General features: G+C 41.0%; 1 protein-coding gene across 1 annotated transcript; it reads right to left on the bottom strand.

Annotated features, from left to right (window-relative positions):
• Positions 1 to 7,829: 7,829 nt before the first annotated feature.
• Positions 7,830 to 13,624, bottom strand: LOC140454629 (nuclear receptor subfamily 0 group B member 2-like). Its single transcript, XM_072549538.1, has 2 exons — positions 13,057 to 13,624; positions 7,830 to 8,259 (listed from the first exon to the last, which is right to left on the bottom strand). The coding sequence occupies exons 1-2, from the start codon at positions 13,622 to 13,624 to the stop codon at positions 8,012 to 8,014; spliced, it is 816 nt and encodes a 271-aa protein (XP_072405639.1). The 3' UTR covers positions 7,830 to 8,011.
• Between the last annotated feature and the right edge of the window lie 5,718 nt (positions 13,625 to 19,342).

Below are 19,342 nucleotides of genomic sequence, written 5' to 3'. Positions count from 1 at the left end.
TATTATATTTGTCCAGGATCTTTTGGAAACTCATGGTTGAATCTGCCAGCCTATTAACCATTCCTCAATTCAATTTTAATTTTTGTAACCAGGATCATTCAAATAATGCAGGGTAGTCATGTTTTACCCACATATAGTGGTAATTCTGCACACTGGTCCCTTAACTGTACTTTCACCAGTATATAGTTCTTTCATGTATGTCTTCAAGGAAACCCTGGGTGAAATGAAAGAAGTCGAAATTAAAATACAGCTGAAGACAAAGACTCATCCATGGAGTCTGAAGGTGTGTCCAGTATCATATGCCACCTGGTCTAAAGTGCATATGGAACTGGAACGGCTGGTGAATCTGGGAACCTTGAAATCAGGGACTACCAGTGAATGGGCCACTCCAATTTTTCTGATCTTAAAAACAGATGTCACGGTGAGGATTTAAGTTCACAGTCATCCTTGCTGTGAGTGCAGATCAATACCTCCTTCCACTCATAGAAGGCCAATTCAGTGGACTGGTATGGGGAAAGAAATTCTCAAAACTGGATTTGTCACAGGTCTACTTGCGGATGGGGTTTGCAAAGGAGTCTCAGCCACTCTGATGATACTGAAACACAAGGGGACTTTCCACTACAAGCTACTCCCTTTTGGCATCACTGGCACTATTCCAGAGGGCCATGGACCACATTTTAAGTGGATTGTCAGGAATCCAGTATTATCTAGATGGTAATTTGGTTACTGGCTGCTCCAAAGAGGAGCATCTGAGAAACCTAGAAGAAATCCTAAAAAAAAGGTTGCAGAAGCACAGTTTGCAAGTAGAAGTGGAGAAATGTGAGTTGTTTAGGGCTTCTAACCATTACCTGGGCCATGTAATCAATGGCAAGGAACTACAAAAGGAGCCTAAGAAAATGGGGCCATCTTGAAGGCCCCTAGATTGTGTCACAACTGAAATCGTTATTGGGACTTGTCAATTATTATGGTAAATTTGTCTTGGATTTTGCAACCATGCTAAAGTTCTTGCATCAATTGCTGAAGAAAGGGCAACTGTGGATGTGGATCCCAGGGAGACGCAGGGTCACAGTGCTTAGCACTGCTGCCTCACAGCGCCAGACACCTAGGTTCAGTTGTGTGTCTGTGTGAAGTTTGCACATTCTCCCCATGTGTGTGTTTTCCAGGTACCCCAGTTTCCTCCCACAGTCCAGAGATGTGCAGGTTAGGTAGATTGGCCATGCTAAAAAAAAATGTCCCATGTTGTCCAAGGATGAGCAGGTGAGGTGGGTTAACCTTGCAGGATTACATGGATGGGGAGGAGTTCTATGATTTTATGTCAAGAGGCTTACCAGGAGTTGAAGCAAACCTTAACTATGTCAGAAGCGTTCATTCATTTGATGTCAAGTTACCTGTACAGTTATCGTGTGATGCCTCATCTTGTAAGGTTGATGCTGTACTTTCACACATCTTACTGAATGGAGAGGAAAGACCCATTGGGTTTGCATCAACATCACTAACAAAGTGGGAGAAAAATAAAGCACAAAAAGAAGGATTTGGCATCTTTTCAGTGTTAAGAATTCACCCATTTCCTTTACATAGAACATGGACCATAGAAGAATACAGCGCAGTACGGGCCCTTTGGCCCTCGATGTTGCGCCAATCCAAGCCCACCTATCCTACACTAGCCCACTATCCTCCATATGCCTATCCAATGCCCGTTTAAATGCCCATAAAGAGGGAGAATCCACCACTGCTACTGGCAGGGCATTCCATGAACTCACGACTCGCTGAGTAAAGAACAGGTACTTTATGCTGCTGACTGATCACAGGTCACTAAACATCAGTTTTGGCCCTTATACAGAGTTACTTTAAATGGTGGCAGCACGCTTGCAGAGCTGGCCACTGACTCTGTCATTATCCTCATGAAATCAGATACCGACAGGCAGAGAAGCAAGGCAATGCAAATGGCTTTGCAAGGCTGCCACTTTGGGGGGATACAGATCTTCCTGACTGATAACTGAAAGTTTTGTGCCCTTCCTAGGCAGACAGGTTTTGGTGTCAGTGAGCCAGGTGTAGAATGCTGAAAATAGCTGGAAATATCACAGAGTCAGAGATTGGCGCGATTCCATCCGTCAACAAATGGCCAGGTGGAGAGATTTGTACAAACCCTGAAGTAGGCCTTAATGGCCTCACAAGGAGAGGGTTCACTGGGACAGATAATCAATGAGTTCCTCAGCAAGCATAGGAACACACCACACACGATGACCCAATGCTCCGGTGTCCTCAATGTTCAATCATCAACTGAGAACGATGTTTGTTTAAACTGTAGCTGGAAAGACTACAGAGACGGTAGAGGGAATTCAAGAAGGATAATTGGCCAGAAGGGCAGGAACCCCAAAGTTGAAGATAACCAAAGAGAAGAGTTTGGTTTGGCCAGAAATTATACGTCTGGGGAGAAATGAATTCCAGTGAGGGTAGTGGCACAAACAGGATCGTTGTTGTATATGGTGCAGACCAGGAATGAGCAGATCTAGACACGTGGACCAGCTCGCCACTACATCTCACTACAAGAGGATATCCCACAAAATTCAGAGCTAGTCTGGTTGGAGCCAGTGCTCTTGACAAGTCACATGTCTTCAAGCCAGCATTAGCCATACCCAGTGAGGATACAGCAGCTACATCACAGGACAACGGCAGCCAATCAGAGAGGGACACATCTGCTGAATGGCAGAGGCTTCCAGAAGTCTGGGAGACTACACCAGAAAGGGCTGCTGTGACCAGGAGACGATTTTCGAGAACCCACTATCACCCTGAGAGATTAACCATATTGATGTAGACTAAGAAAGGGACGGCTTGCAGCGAGGGCAGGAATGGTTATTCTCCCACGTTTTGCATGCTTTTATAAATATTCCTGACTATGGACGTATGTTGGCTACATGTCTATAAAATATTTACAATTGTGGTGTATATAAGTTCATTAATGTGAGATTTTGAAACAAAGGGGAAGGTGGGGGGAAACCTCAGGGAGCATTCTAGGACCAAATATTTAACTGTAAAGATATATAATAAACTGTTCCTGGTTCAATTTTACAGGCCTACTTTGTGGTCTTTTTATTACTCATAATTAGTTCCAGATAGTCAGCAATTGAACACAGTGACTGACCTTGCAAGGAAACAATTGAAAACACTGGTGCAGCATTGGTCTGTAATTGCCGAGTTCAGTTCAGTATAAAGGCTGTCCCACTATGTTCCCCTCAGTAAGGTCCTACGTAACTCTCATGCACTGACTCTCTGTACAGATGCTGCACGTGAACTTAACTGCGATGCTGAAGAGGATCAAGAGGATGCTGTGACCAGTGAGGGAGCAGTGGGAAATGCTTTTGATGAAACATTCAATGAGCTACAACATGGGGACTGTTGGCATTCATGTCATATATTTTCATGCGTAGTATGGACATAGAAGACAATTTGAAGTTACAAAGGCACTTTTAGAAACCAGAAAATAGTGGTAGCTGTTATATATGGATCTGAAAGGGTTAATACCGAGGGCTGCCAGAAGCACCATACAGTATAATGGTGTCATGTGCACTTGTGGGCAGAACATCATGGATGATACATTTAGCAAAATTTTCAATTTTAATCAAAATTAAAATTAATTTTTGAGGAAAAGATATGTGTTAATATATGTGAACAAAGCTAGACTTACTGAACTAAGTTTTGGCCAGCAATTGTCAGTTTCTGTGTTAGTAAATAAAGGATAATTTTCAGCTCTTTCTATCCTCCAGTATCTTTACCAGCCCGTTGCCCAAAACTTAAAGGTGTACCACTTCTGAACCATTTTATTGCTTACAAACTCTCCATGTCTGGACCTTCTGCCCCTGCTGGGAGAAGAGCTAAATAAACTGGGGTCACAGCCATTCTTCCATTGTCCCGGGGCATTGAGACATGCCATGTCTGTTTTTACCCAACCAGGACAGCAAGCATTCAAGAGGATCCCATCTGCTGCTCTCTCCTTACTTAGCTTTCGAGCATGGATCCTGGGATGGACAGTAACACCGATCTTTGAAAACCCGCAGGCAGTAAGCAAGCCACCCCTTTTCTTTGTGGACCCCTAATTAGCATCTTCATCAGCTCCGCCATTTCTTACTGTGTGATGGTAGATCTGCGGAATTTCTTTTGGAGTTCTTGGCTCACTGTTGCAAAGCCATGGAGCCAGATACACTGGATACATTCACCATTCTCGCTTGGAGTTTACATCCTATTTATAGACTCTATGCCATTTCTGGACGGTTAATAATCTACAAGGTACCCAGGTCAAAAAATGAGTGATGTCAGAATGGGGATGGCTGGGTGGAGTCGTGGGGAAGGGGCTACAGGCTCAACGGGGCCAGGATGAAGCTTTGAACACCCCTCATCAAATGTCATATCCCTCAATTAGAGTGTTGAATGAAGGGCTCCTCAGAACTCTGCAAGCATCACTAGAATGCTTGATTTTCAAGCTTCTCACATAATGAGTCCTACTGCTTGCTTTGCCCATTTATGTACTTAATTGGCAGTGGAGTGGGGAGAGTTTTCTAGGCAGAAGCAAGAAGCTGAAGGTGTTCACACCCATTGTCTCCCTATCCAATTACATTTCCATGAACATCGAACCCACCTTAGGGTGGCATGATGGCTCAGTGGTTAGCACTGCAGCCTCACAGCACCAGGGACCCAGGTTTGATTCCAGCCTTGAGTGACTGTCTGTGTGGAGTTTGTACATTCTCCCCATGTCTGTGTGGGTTTCCTCCCACAGTCCAAAGATATGCAGTCAGGTGAATTGGCCTCACTAAATTGCCCATAGTGTTATGTGCATTAGTCAGAGGGAAATGGATCTGGGTGGGTTGTTCTTCGAAGGGTTGGTGTGGACTTGTGGGGCCTAAGGGCCTGTTTCCACACTGCAGGGAATCTAAAAAAAAATAATGTTCTGAAACTTGAAAGGGTTCTGAAAAGATTTACAAAGATGTTACCAGGGTTGGAGGGCCTGAGCTGTAGGAAGGAGCTGAATTTTTCCTGGAGCATTGGAAGCTGAGGGGTGACCTTACAGTGTTTATGACATCTTGGGTGGCACAGTGGCTCAGTGGTTAGCACTGCTGCCTTACAGTCCCAGGTTCAATTCCAGCCTTGGGAGACTGTCTGTGTGGAGTTTGCATATTCTCCCCGTGTCTGTGTGGGTTTCCTCCAGTTTCTTCCCACAGTCCAAAAATGTGCAGGTTAGATGAATTAGCCATGCTAAATTGCCCATAGTGTTAGGTGCATTAGTCAGAGGGAAATGGATCTGGGTGGGTTACTCTTTGGAGGGTCGGTGTGGGCTTGTTGGGCCGAAGGGCCTGTTTGCACGCTGTAGAAATCTAATCTTAGGAAAGAATACTGGATTGTCTCTCCAATCTCTTCATTAGAGGAAAATTATAACATGGCATTACGACCATTTCCATTGCACTTTTCCCAAATCTCTTTGTTAATATGCTTACTGATTATGTTTGACAAATTTATTTGAGGATGTAGCAAGCATGTGTAGCCTTATAAATGCCCAGTCAGGTGTAGCAAGATTTCCGTACTTTTATGCTCCATAGCCCTTGCAACAATGGCTACTATTTCAATTTCCTTCCTAATTATTTGCTGTACTTTGTATGCAAATCTTTTGAGCACAAATATGCCCAGATCCCATTGTTCTGTATTATGCAATAGATGGAATGTATTTGGATATCCAGAAGCATTCAATAAGATGCCATATAAACAGTTATGACACAAAATAAAACTGCATGGTATTGGACTTGACATATTAGCACAGATAGGTGATTGGCTAATTAACAAGAAACATGAAGGCATGATAAATGAATTATTTGTCAACCTATAGGGGAGTGCCACAGGGATCAATTCTGGGGCCTCAATTGTGCAAAATCTCTATTTATAACATTGATTAAGTTACTTTACTCAGAGAGTCGTAGGGACTTGGAATGGTCTGCCTGCAACAGTAGTAGACTCGCTGATATTAAGGGTATTTAAATGAGCATTGGGCATGCATATGGATAATAATGGAACGGTGTATGTTAGGTGTCGCAGGTTGGTGCAACATCGAGGGCCGAAGGGCCTGTACTGCGCTGTAACGGTCTATGTTCTATGAATATATTGTAGCCAAATTTACTAATGATGCAAGGATAGGTAGGCAAGCAAGGTGTGAGGATGCTGCAAAAGTCTAATAAGTGTCACAATAGTGGCAGGCTATAAGCTTTATATTTGAATTCTATCATCTGATCTTGATGCCTGAGACTTTAATGGACTGAAATAGTTTTAAAAGAAAAGTTCTGATTTAAGACAGCCATAGTGACCACCTGACCACAGGTTGTGCTAAGCTTCAGAAAATCCTTATCGGAGTAACCAAAATTATCTGAAATGAAATTAACTCTTTTATCAAAAGAGACTGAAACCAGTCAGGTGTGAAGAAACATTTACCTCTTATTTTTAATTTTCAACCATGTGAAACATTTCACATATTGGAGATGAAATACTTGCCTGCGATTATTCAGCTTGGGTGAAAGACCCCAGACATGAAAATACTTAAATAAGATATACTTCAAACAATGCCTTTGGCAGAGGATTGAAGATAGATTTGTAATAGCACTGGAAAAAGCTGTGTCATTCCCTCTACTCTCACTCAGGAAGGACAAAGTAACCGCTGACAATACAACTTAAAGAAACATCGAAACACAGAGATCTGTGGTTAAAAGCTCACACCTCCAGGATATCCCTAAGGACTCAAAACTACATATTCTTTTATCTTTTCCCCTATTGAATTGGATACTGTCTCCTTTCTAACTTTGTATGTTTGTATGTATACTCTTTATTAATTTTCTTGTAGTTAGTAAGTGATAAAACTTCTTTTCAAGAGAACATTGCAATTAGCTCCTTAGAACTATATTTTAATTAAAGTGAGGTGTAGCTGCATGGTAAAAAGATCATTATATCTTTGTTACAGTCAACCAAGAAAGTTGAAAAGGGGGAACCCGAGTGAGTGGATGGAGAATTGGAAGATTGAGTGTATTGAAGGAAATTTGAACTTGACCGTTATGGCAGGAAGATGAGAATGATTAAATGGAGAAATAGTGCAGAATGCTGCGGAACAAAGGGATCTCAGATACCATTCCACACAAAAGATGAACATTAAAGTACAGCAATACATTAAGGAGGCAAATGGAATGTTGGCCATTATTGCAAGGAGTATGAAAGTGCATAACTCTTATTACAACTGTGCTGAGCACTAATGGGATACTTTGTTATTGTTTTGCTCACCTTACTCAAGATGGCCTAACTTCCATTGAGAAGGTTCATCCAACTGATTCTGAAATGCTGAGTTCATTTTATGAGATTGAGTAGGTTAGACCTATATAAATTGAAGCTTACAAGAATGAGAGGTGACCTTATTAAAATATCAAAGCTTCTGAGGGTTCCTGACAAGATAGATGCTGAGGGGATTTTTCCTCTCATGGGTAATCTAGAACTAAGGAACTGTTTGGAATTTCCTTCCCCAGTGAGTGCTAGAATATGTTTGAGGCTGAGTTAGAAAGATTATTGATCATCACGGGAGTCAAAGGTTATAGGAGACAGTAGAAAAGTGGAATAAGGCTGCAGAATGATCTTGTTGGCTGGTGTAGCAGGCTTGGGGAATTGTTGGGAGGGCGGGGGAGGTGGGGGGGCGGGGGGCGATGGTTCAAATGGTCTATTTCTATTCCATTTCTTATGTTCTTGTTACATGTTTAAACAACTTGAGGAAATTAATAGTATTTAATGTAGGTTGATTCACAACTTCAGTTTTATTAAACAAAACACATAAATAAGCACTTGTTAATGACATGCCTCTATGTACATACACAAAGATAGTTACTATACATATTGCACAGGTAGCTGCTACAGGTTTGCTACATACACACAAAAATTACATTCACAAGTTACACAAGTATTGAGACAATTCAAGTGTGTCAGATAACATTCTTGCATTTCAATTCAATTTCACACAGAGCATCTCTAAGAGTAGTTCATTCATGTTCACTTTGCCCAGGACTGGTCTGAAAAACAGTTCTGTTATAGAAGTAGTGCTGACCGTTCTGAGAGTGGAGAGAATCAGTAGAATTTGAGCAAACCTGGCCTGATCTCCATTGTTCACCATTGTAATAAATTCATTCAGGGTGTGCTGAGCTTCATGCTGCAGAGCCAGGATATATTGAGGCATCCTTAGGCTGGGAACATCTGTAAAATAGGATGATTAAGGGTAATTTAAGATGGAAACAAAATTCACAGGTGTTCCCTGTTCTGTTTTGAAACATTGGTAGTACAAAACAATTAGTATTGTATGGATTGCCTTCATGCTCCCTGCCAGTATTAAAACTTTAGCAGTCATTGGGACTACAATTCAAGACATAACAGACAACTGATATGACATATAATACTACTCCTATCCAAGGCAAATTTTTATCCCATGCACAATCAACTTATCACTATTAGCTTAATTTCTCGTGACCTGACTGAGTTTGGGAATTAGTCATATCAACAGGCATGAAGATGAATCTACACTCTGTTATTAAATGATCAATGTTTCTTACCTGCAAGTGAAGTTAGTTTAAAATTTATTTAGTTTAAGTCTTTTTAAAACTTAGATGTGAAATATGTTCAAATATTTCATGTAATAAATAGAGTTATAAACAATGCAACTGGAAACTGGGCAAGAACTTTCACTGAGCATGCCCCATAATGAGGAGATACCAAATAGAGACTAGGCACTTCACCACGAGGAATCAGTGAAAATATTGAAGATTCAGATACTACACGCTTCTCGTAATTTCCCGGTGGTTGGAGCATTAGCAGAGACTAGCACAGAAAAGTTGGACTGTTCACCTTTATATTATATGAATAGTACATTGGAATGGAGTCAAGAGATTTGTGCGTGGGAAATCATGTCTCACAAATTTGATTGAGTTTTTTGAAGAAGTAACAAAGACGATTGATGAGGGCAAAGCAGTAGATGTGATCTATATGGACTTCAGTAAGGCATTTGACAAGGTTCCCCATGGGAGACTGATTAGCAAGGTTAGATCTCATAGAATACAGGGAGAACTAGCCATTTGGATACAGAACTGGCTCAAAGGTAGAAGACAGAGGATGGTGGTGGAGGGTTGTTTTTCAGACTGGAGGCCTGTGACCAGTGGAGTGCCACAAGGATCGGTGCTGGGCCCTCTACTTTTTGTCATTTACATAAATGATTTTGGATGCGTGCATAAGACATACTGTTAGTAAGTTTTCAGATGACACCAAAAATGGAGGTGTAGTGGACAGCGAAGAGGTTACCTCAGACTACAACAGGATCTGGACCAGATAGGTCAATGGCTGAGAAGTGGCAGATGGAGTTTAATTCAGATAAATGCGAGGTGCTGCATTTTGGGAAAGCAAATCTTAGCAGGACTTATACACTTAATGGTAAGGTCCTAGGGAGTGTTGCTGAACAAAGAGACCTTGGAGTCCAGGTTCATAGCTCCTTGAAAGTGGAGTTGCAGGTAGATAGGATAGTGAAGAAGGCGTTTTGTATGCTTTCCTTTATTGGTCAGAGTATTGAGTACCGGAGTTGGGAGATCTTGCTGCAGCTGTACAGGACATTGGTTAGGCCACTGTTGGAATATTGCATGCAATTCTGGTCTCCTTCCTATCGGAAAGATGTTATGAAACTTGAAAGGGTTCAGAAAAGATTTATAAGGATGTTGCCAGGGTTGGAGGATTTGAGCTACAGGGAGAGGCTGAACAGGCTGGGGCTGTTTTCCCTGAAGCGTCGGAGGCTGAGGGGTGACCTTATAGAGGTTTACAAAATTATGAGGAGCATGGATAAGACAAGTAGACAAAGTCTTTTCCCTGGGGTTGGGAAGTCCAGAACTAGAGGGCATAGGTTTAGGGTGAGAGAGGAAAGATATAAAAGAGCCCTAAGGGGCAACTTTTTCACTCAGAGAGTGGTACGTGTATGGAATGAGCTGCCAGAGGATATGGTGGAAGCTGGTACAATTGCAACATTTAAGAGGCATTTGGATGGGTATATGAATAGGAAGGGTTTGAAGGGATATGGGCCGGGTGCTGGCAGGTGGGACTAGATTGGATTGGGATATCTGGTCGGCATGGACGGGTTGGACTGAAGGGTCTGTTTCCATGCTGTACATTTCGATGACTCTAAGAGAAAATGCACAGAGAAAAAGGAAGAAAAACATTCTGGTTGGATCATCTAGGATATCTTTCTCCACATAAAAGGTATCCAGCCTTCACTGAAAAATGTTAAAAACTAATTACTGAACTTTTATGGCATGATGAAGTAGATAGTTATTTGTGACTATTTTAATCAATTGATTGAACGTTTCAGTAGGTCTGTGAGAAATTAATAGATTTTTATATGATAACGAGCATTCAATTTTATATTAAAGGGTTAATAAATTAATTTTTTTAAAAACACGTAAATATTTCTGTGCATAAAGTGACAAATGAGCTGGTAGAGGACCACCATCCTTATTATCACTTCTTATTTTAATGGTGAAAACTTGCAGAACATCTTTTCCTGAATTATGATCTTTCTACAAACACACTTCTACAGTTATAAGAAGATGTTTCATAGATTTGAAGTTATACATGAGAGCACAAGTTTCTTCTCTTTTTCTGACTCCCACCGTGTACCCCCCTTACTGTTCCTCCCTGAATCATGCATCTTCTGTGTGTGAAAGGAACCCCATCATTAGCATTCACCATGAATGAGTGATCGGTTTGTGCAAAGAATAATCTAACTGTTCTCCTCCCCCTGTACTGGAAACTCAGCAGAAGGAAGTCAAACTTGTTGCATATTTCTTGGAAGCAGAATGTGTCCCTAAAGGACATTAGTGAACCAGATGAGTTTTTCCTGACAATTGACATTGGATTCATGGTCATCATTAGATTCTTAATTCCAGGTTTATTTTTTTGAAATCAAGTTCCACCATCTGCCGTGGCAGAATTTGAACCCGGCTGCCCAGGACATTACCTGGGTCTCTGGCTTAACAATCCAGTGATAATACCACTAGGCCGTTGCCTTCCCTATATTTCTGTGCTATTACATTTTTCCCCATTACACACACACCAGGCCTCTGTCAGTGACACTTTAAGATATCTGCTGGAGGGCAGGCAATATTCATTATCTACTCCAGCTCCACAATCCACCAAGCTATCTCCACTTCTCCCATTCTAGCCTTTTGAGCATTCCTGATTTTAATCATTCCAGCACTGGCAGTTATACCTTCAGTTGTCCAGGTCCCTCACTTGTTCTATCTTAAATCATCTCACAATATGATACCTCACAATATGTGTAGCCCATTCAGCCTCTCACGCCTGTTTCACCAATCAATGAGATCAAGGCCAATTGGGTTGCGGTCTCAATTCCACTTTCTTGTCTGCCCCCATAATCTTTAACTCCCCTCTCTGTCAACAATATATCGAAGTCTGCATTAAGTAAATTCAATAACCTAGCCTCCACTGCTTTCTGGGGAAGAGACATCCACAAACTAACAACTCTTTGACAAAAAGAAAAAATCTCCTCCTCTGCACTTATTCTTAAACTGTGTCCCCAAACCCCACTAGAATTGTGTTCTAGTCTCCGTCAACAAGAAGGAACATCCTTCCAGTATCCATCCTTTCTATTCCCCTTAGGACATTATATGTTTCAATAAAATCACGTTATTCTGATAAACTCCAATAGGTATACACCAAACCTATTCAATATTTCTTCATAAAATAATCCCTTAATCGCAGGAATGAGTTAAATAAATCTTCTCTGAGCTACTCTTTCAAATGTAATGATACTGCTTTTTCCAATAAGGAAGCAAAACTGCGCACATTACCTCTGATATAGTCTCACCAAGGACCTGTCCAGCTGCAGTGAATCTTCCCTTTTTTTATATTACATTCCCCTACAACAAACTTGAACATTCATTTGCTTTTGATCCTGACACCAATGATCTTAGTTTGTGCAGAAATCTTTGACGTGGCATCTTATAAAATGTTCAGAACCCAAGTGCACCCTCTGTACAAATTTCTTTTCATCCTCTCTTCCTCACTTTCTGGTTTTAAGACGTTCCTTAAAAGGGAAAAAGGAAAATTTTGGCCAATATTTTAATTTGCACCCTATGACTTCCCTAAGTGACTCAGTGTCAAATGTTTGTTGGTAATGCTCCTGTGACTCACTTTAGGAAGTTTTACTATATTAATGGTGCTATATAAATACTGGTCATTATTGTTGTTGTAGCTAAGGAATTAATATATTCCTCTTTTCTGAACCACTACTGATGTGGCACAAGCTGCAATCTAATGAGAACACACTAGAATTAGCAGGATTTCCTCTGACTTTGGCTGTTTTGGTTATATGTCAGAATTTAATTTGTGTTATTTAAGAGAATAATAAAAGTTGTGCATTGGAAGAGGCCATTCAATCTGTTGCAGTAATAATGATGCTATTTCTTGACCCAGAGCTATGTCCTGTACTTTCATTTTTCTGCGTTATCTCCATGTCTTACTATTATTTTATTCCTTGTAGGTTGCCTGAGTTTTAATCTCAGCCTCAACTGATATTAAGCCCTTTGATTCCACTTAACCATTCATTAACGTCACTTTGGTTTGCAGTGCAAGCCTAGTAACTTTTCCTTCCACTCCCCCATATGTTACCCACACAAGAAGGAACCAACTTGCCAAATTAAGAGATTCCCCCACAAGCTGAAGGTTGATACAATAAATAGTTGTGAGCCAGAATTACTACAGAACTTCTCATGGAAGAACCAGGAATGTTGTCAATTGTTCAGTAGAAAACCATCGGATGCAATACAACTCTCTGCAATTAGAAGGAATTTTCTGAGTGCAGAGGTTTTAACCAGACAAGGAATAACATGAGGAAGAATTGCAAAATTACCTTGTGAAAAACTTGAGAATTATCTATTTTGTGGTAAATAATTATAAAGTCAAGTCAGCATCGTTAATGAAATTCTGTTTCTTTCTTACCTGGATTGAAAAGTGTAATGCCTTTGAGATATGCATATTCTTTGTTGCTGACATCCATGTTCCAGAGCTTCATAAGAAATATCTTCACTTTTTGAACTTCTGCTAGAGAAGTGGCATTCAAGGCTGTCTCCGAGTTCTGCCCATCTATCACTTTCTGATTCAAGAGAATCTTTCTCAGCAAGCTGGGTGCCACAGCCTCACCCACCTCAAAGTCTACTCTTTCCTGAGCTAACCCCAAGACAAAGAGTGGAGCCCAGCAATTCTGCACCAGCAGGACCTGATCCCCTTCAGGTAGTTGGCAAAAAGAGGGCAAGTTCTTAATGAAATTCAAAGTCTTTAGAAGCACCTCTGAGGCTCGTCTGCAAGTGAGTTCTGGCGTTTTGAGAACAACTTTCCTTCTAAACTCACAGGAGCATCCAGGAGCTGAGGAGTGATGATGATGTCGATAGTGGCACAAGCTTGATTCGCTGGGATGATCTTTGTTGAGAATGCTGTACAGTATGCTGCTCTGTGATCTCTGCCCACAGTGGCATTTATCAAAACTCACTGACCGGGATACACAAGCCATTGTTAACTGCCTGCAATCTCTCTGAAGCTTATCTGCCTTCACAGTCACTGAACTCTGTTTTATAGGCTCAGTGAAGCCCCTGCTGTAAAAGTACCTTGAACTTCACCTGCCCTCGACTACCATTTAAAGACAAGTGAGGCGTGGCTGATTATTACATTTCTTTTTCAATGTTGATTGGTTGCCCAATTTCTCTGAATGACAGAAATAGTGAGAGCTTTATCTCCACAAGGCTAATAGAGGATATATTATTGGTCATCATGTATGCTGCTGTGAAGGAGACATCCGTACCTTGGTACCAACAACCTCTTCGTGCTGCCAAATAAGGTGATGTAATTCTTTTACAATCATAAGAGTTTTATCAAATTCATGCTGTCCTTGAAAACAACCAAGCCAAAAACACAACGTTTAGCTGTCAGTTCCATTTCCTATGGAAGTACTTAAATTATCTTGGTGTCAATGTTAAACTTAAGATTTAATTGATGTGTGTCTGAAAACCTGGCAGTCAGTAGTGTAATGCACTGATATGCTGCATTTTACAATTGGGTAACGTGGGTTCACATCCCCAACGCCCCAAAGGGGAAACTTCAGATTTATTTCGACCAGCAGGGGTCAGCTCTGGAGCAAAGGTCAAGAGCTTCCCCAAAAGAATGAAAAATCACAGGGTCAAAAAGCAAAGCCTTTCCCTACAGCTTGCAAAAAGCATTCATTTGAAATGGAAGCAAGTCAGCTGCCTGTTGAGACAACATTATCAAAGTTTAACAGGGCAGTCATGCCACTGTTGCTCAGTTTATAAAGCAGATTGATCCACACAGACTATGTAGTACCTTTATTTTATTCCCTCATAATTGATCTCTAAAATTAAAGTGCCAGTAGCATAGTGACTCCCTCATTTAGACTTTTCTTTTAATTCATTCACCGGACATGGATATTGCTGGCTAGGCAGCATTTATTGCCCATGTCTAATTGCCCAAAAGACTGTTAAGAGTCAGTCACCTTGTGAGCCTGGAGTTACATATAGATCTGACCAGGTAAGGACAACAGTTTCTTTCCCTAAAGGACTTTAGTGAACCAAATGAGTTCTTCCCCTAACAACAACAATTTCATGGTCATCATTAGAATTTTCATTCCAGATTTTATTGAATTCAAATTCCATGATCTGTCAGGGTGGAATTTGTACCAGGCTTCCAAAACACTTCCTGGGTCTCTGAATCAATAATCTAATACCACAAGACCATTGCCTTTCCTGGCGGGACATAAAAGATGGTCGCGTGCTCACTACAGACATCTGTTCAATAAAACTGGGCATGAAACAACGATTTATGTAGGTAAGCGTAAAATAATTTTCATACTTTATGAAGATTGCATACAAATAATTTCTGTCTGTCACACTGTGGTCCTCCCCATCCATGTGAGGTAAAAACCCACTTGAACATCTCCTGACTATGTACACAAGGGCTGATAGTCAAACCCTAGAGAGCTGCCTCAAGCCAATTGTTCCAAGTGGGCAGCTCATCATTTATATGTGAATGTGATCTGCCCATTAAAATAGCAACAACCCAGCAGAAATGGATTACCAATTCTGGTTGGGTATATTTCTGAAGATTTCATATGAATCCCTGACTGGCAAACAGGAAGCAGAGTTGGAATAAACGGGTCCTTTTCAGAGGATTTCAGAAAATTTTTTAAGAAGGTAGCCTAGCCCTAACTTTTTCTTATTTTAAAGGCAGATGTGAAGTGGGTATTCCAGATGTGATGCAAATGGTCAAACCACTTGACTTTAAGCAAACACAGTTTACTAAAAAACTCCAGTTAAAACCTGAGCAAAGGAAAGCGGAATTTAGAATAACGTGACCATTGGAAAACTCAACCAAGCCGATACAGTAGCTTACTAATTAACTGTTCCAATACAGTAAAATCCCATAAACACACTCCTTGTCAAAAGGTAAGTTCAAACACAGATTCTCTCAGGCAGGAGGGAACAACATCCAGAGAGAGATTTCAAAGTAAGTCAAAGGAATCCTTTACTGAAGCTAGCCTCTCTCCTGGAATCACATGTCTTGTGACTGCTACAGCTAAAAACAAACTAGAAAAAGACTTGAATTGAGAGAACTGGCCACTCCACTTCCATTCCTGATGAAGGGCTTTTGCCCGAAATGTCGATTTTCCTGCTCCTCGGATGCTGCCTGACCTGCTGTGCTTTTCCAGCACCACTCTAATCTAGACTCTGGTTTCCAGCATCTGCAGTCCTTGTTCTTACCCACACCGCTTCCATTGTTAAATTAGCACCTCTGCCTTTACGACCTCTCTTCAAAAAAACCAAGGACAAAATAAACTTTTTAAGTGACAGCATTGTCACAATAGTGGTGTGCAGTGACGTGCAGTGACGTAGGGTTCAGTGCTGGGACCTCAGCTGTTCACCATATACGTTATCGACTTGGACAAGAGAATTGAATGCAACATCTCCAAACTTGTAGACGACATTAAGGTGGGTAGCCGTGTGTGCTGTGAGGAGGATGCTAAAAGACTGTAGGGTGACTTGGACATTCTAGCTGAGTGGGTAAATACTTGACAAATGCAACATAATGTTGATAAATGTGAGATTATCCACTTTGACTATAAAAATAGGAAAAGCAGATTATTATTTGAATGGCGGCAGTTTAGGAAAAGGTGAAGTACAATGAGACCTGGGTGGCATGCTGGCCTTCATAGGCAGAGGATTTGAGTATCAAGTAAGGATGTCTTGATGCAACTATATAGGGTCTTGGTAAGGCCACACCTTTAGTATTGTGTGCAGTTTTGGTCTCCTTGTCTGAGAAAGGACATTGAGGGAGTCCATTAAGGGTTCACCAGACTGCTTCCCGAGATGGCAGGACTGACATTTGAAGAAAGACTGGATGGACTGGGCTTGTACTTGCTGGAATTTGGAAGAATGAGGGGGGATCTCATAGAAACATGTAAAATCTTGATGGGACTGGACAGGTTAGATGCAGGAAGCATGTTCCCAATTTTGAGGAAATCCGGAACTAGAGGTCACAGTCTAAGAATAAGGAGTAAGCGATTCAGGTCTGAGTTGAGGAAGAATTTCTTCACTCAGAGGGTTGTAAACCAGTGGAATTCTCTTCCATAAGAAGCTGTTGGGGCCAATTCATTAGATATACTCAAGAGGGAGCTGGACATGGCCCTTGTGGCTAAAGGGACAAAGGGTATGGGGAGAAAGTGGGAATGGAATACTGAGATTGCATGATTAGCCATGATCATATTGAATGGTGATGCAGGCTCGAAGAGCCAAATGGCCTACTCCTGCACCTATTTTCTATGTTTCTATGTAACACCCACATTGAATACCTCATCCCGGATACTCCTAGCATTGTTCCATCTTTTAGGTGCACACTGCCTTTCTGTGCCAATTCGACAATAAACAGACTCTGTGGATCTGATATTCACATGGAGGCCATAATTTGTCAAAGAAGCCAGCAAAGTATGGGATAAGTAGACCTTGCTGATTTCAATGGCTAAACGTCATCTGAGAGCTGGAGACTATACCTCACAGTTAGTGGGGAATTGGGGCCATGATATAGTGAAGAGTGGAGGTGAGGAGCTAAGGGGAGCTTGGAATAGACCATGACTGGGATGGTTGTGGCATTGATCAGGCTATAATCCAAGTAGTGGTGGTGGTGGGGTTTATGTAGCCTGTTCAAGTTCATCTGTGTCTTGGAGGCGCACTTCTGATGCTCATGGCCCACAAAAGCTGAATTTAAAAAAAAAATTCAACTTACCTGCTCAGCCTTTTCTAGAAATGGATTTGACTTGTGGCAGCTTTGACCATCCTAATTCCCTTAATTCAGATCTCTGGTTGCTTAATAAAGGTTGGGTACTTCTGGGATAACTGAAACAATTGTTGACTTCTGTGTCATCACCAGGACCACCTGTTTTCATCTCCATGATATCAGAAAACTTTGTCCCTGACTCATCTACTACTGAAACCCTCAGTCATGCTTTTGCAACTTCAAGACCTGACTATTCAAAGGCATTTCTTCGGTTTTCTACATACTACTGTCAGTAAACTTGAGGTCATCTAAGTGTCTGCTGTCCCATGTCTTATGTACAAAGTCCTTTCAGCCCTATCCTAGGTTCTACATCCTCATCTCCTGAACCAAAGTAACCTCCAACTACTGCACAATAGTTTCATTCATGATGCTACCCACTCAGTTTTATGTAGTTTTCTATTTTTCTTGAATGCCGTCTACCTTTCAATATTCAAGTTCCAATTCTTGTCATCCTGCAGCCATGTCTCTGTAATAACTATTAGCTCAAACTTATTTACTTCGATGTGCACATTCAGATATAGAGCCTTTAGTTTTTTTTTTCCTTAATGTTATTATCTTTGTGATGTATTGTCTTGATTGTTCATGCATTCCTAGGTTTATTTTTCTAAATATTCATGCTAATCTTTCACCCACATTTCCCATATTACTCTCATACCTTTTCTCGACTCTTTGATATATCACAACTTTCCACATCCTTCCAGATTGATCCGTTGCTTCCATAATTTAATTTAAAACAATATCAATTACCTGGGGGCCAAAAGTTGTAGATTGAAGATAAGAACATAAGAGATAAGAGCAGGAATGGGCCATTTGGCCCCCCGACCACCTTAACAATTAAACAATATTGTGGGGCAACTGATATTGACTTAATTTCACTATCCATAAGATCATAAGAATACAGGATGAAAGGGGCAGAAGTAAGCCATTCAGCCCATCAAGTCTGCTGTGCCATTCAATGAGATTATGACTGATCCAACAATCCTCAAAATCACTTCCCTACCTTTTTCCCATAACCTGATTCCCTTACTCATTAAAAGTACATCTCCCTCAGCCTTGAAAATACTTAACGGTTCAGCCTCAACATTCTCTATGATAATGATTCCACAGATTCACACACTCTTGAGAGAAGTAATTCTGCTTAACTCTGCCTTTAAAGGGTGACCTTTATTCTGAGATTATAGCCTGTATTCCTAGACTCTTCCACAAGGGGAAACAATCTTTCCTCATCTAACCTGTCAAATTCTCTAAGAATTTTGTATGTTTCAGCAGAGTCACCTCCTATTCTTCTAAACTTCAATGAGTACAGACCCAACCTACTGAACTTTTCATAAGAAAGTCCATGCAAATCCTGGGATCAGACTAGTGGTCCTTCTCTGGACTGTCTCCAATGGAATTATATCTTGTCTTAGGTAATGTTCCAGTTGTGGTTTGATTAGTGCCTTGTATAGTTTTAGCAAGACTTTCGACTATAAAAGCAAAGAACTGTGTATGCTGGAAATCTGAAACAAAAATAGGAAGTGCAAGAAAGTCAATAGGTTTGGTAGCATCTGCAGAGAGAAAAACTGAATTAATGTTTTGGGTTTGGTGACCATTAATCAGAACTGAGCTGGGAAAGGGTGATATTATGTTGATGAGGGATTGGGGAGTAAGTAGACTACATGGAGGTGAGGCCCAAAGAAAGAGAGAAAATATGGATAGGCAAACAGATTGCCAATGCTAGCCTAAGAGAAACATAAATATTAGGTAGGGTGCTAATGAGAATTTTTAACAGTTGAAAATGGCTTAGCTGTTCTGGGAGCAACCCATATAAAACAGGACCTGGTGTTGGGATGGGGTGGGGGCTGTGGTGACAGACATAGAGGAAGAAGGTGTTTGCATATGAAATTGTTAA

This window comes from Chiloscyllium punctatum, chromosome 3 (genome assembly GCF_047496795.1).
Source record: "Chiloscyllium punctatum isolate Juve2018m chromosome 3, sChiPun1.3, whole genome shotgun sequence".
In the NCBI taxonomy this organism is placed as follows: Eukaryota; Metazoa; Chordata; class Chondrichthyes; order Orectolobiformes; family Hemiscylliidae; genus Chiloscyllium; species Chiloscyllium punctatum.
This window is presented reverse-complemented; position numbering and strand designations above follow the sequence as displayed.

Bases quoted from the DNA above. Each gene is read 5' to 3' on its own strand.
- LOC140454629 (XM_072549538.1), bottom strand. From the start codon at position 13,624: ATGGCTTGTGTATCCCGGTCAGTGAGTTTTGATAAATGCCACTGTGGG. The intron at 8,260-13,056 runs GTAAGAAAGAAA...CCTATTTTACAG, and splicing joins CATTACACTTTTCAATCCAG to ATGTTCCCAGCCTAAGGATG.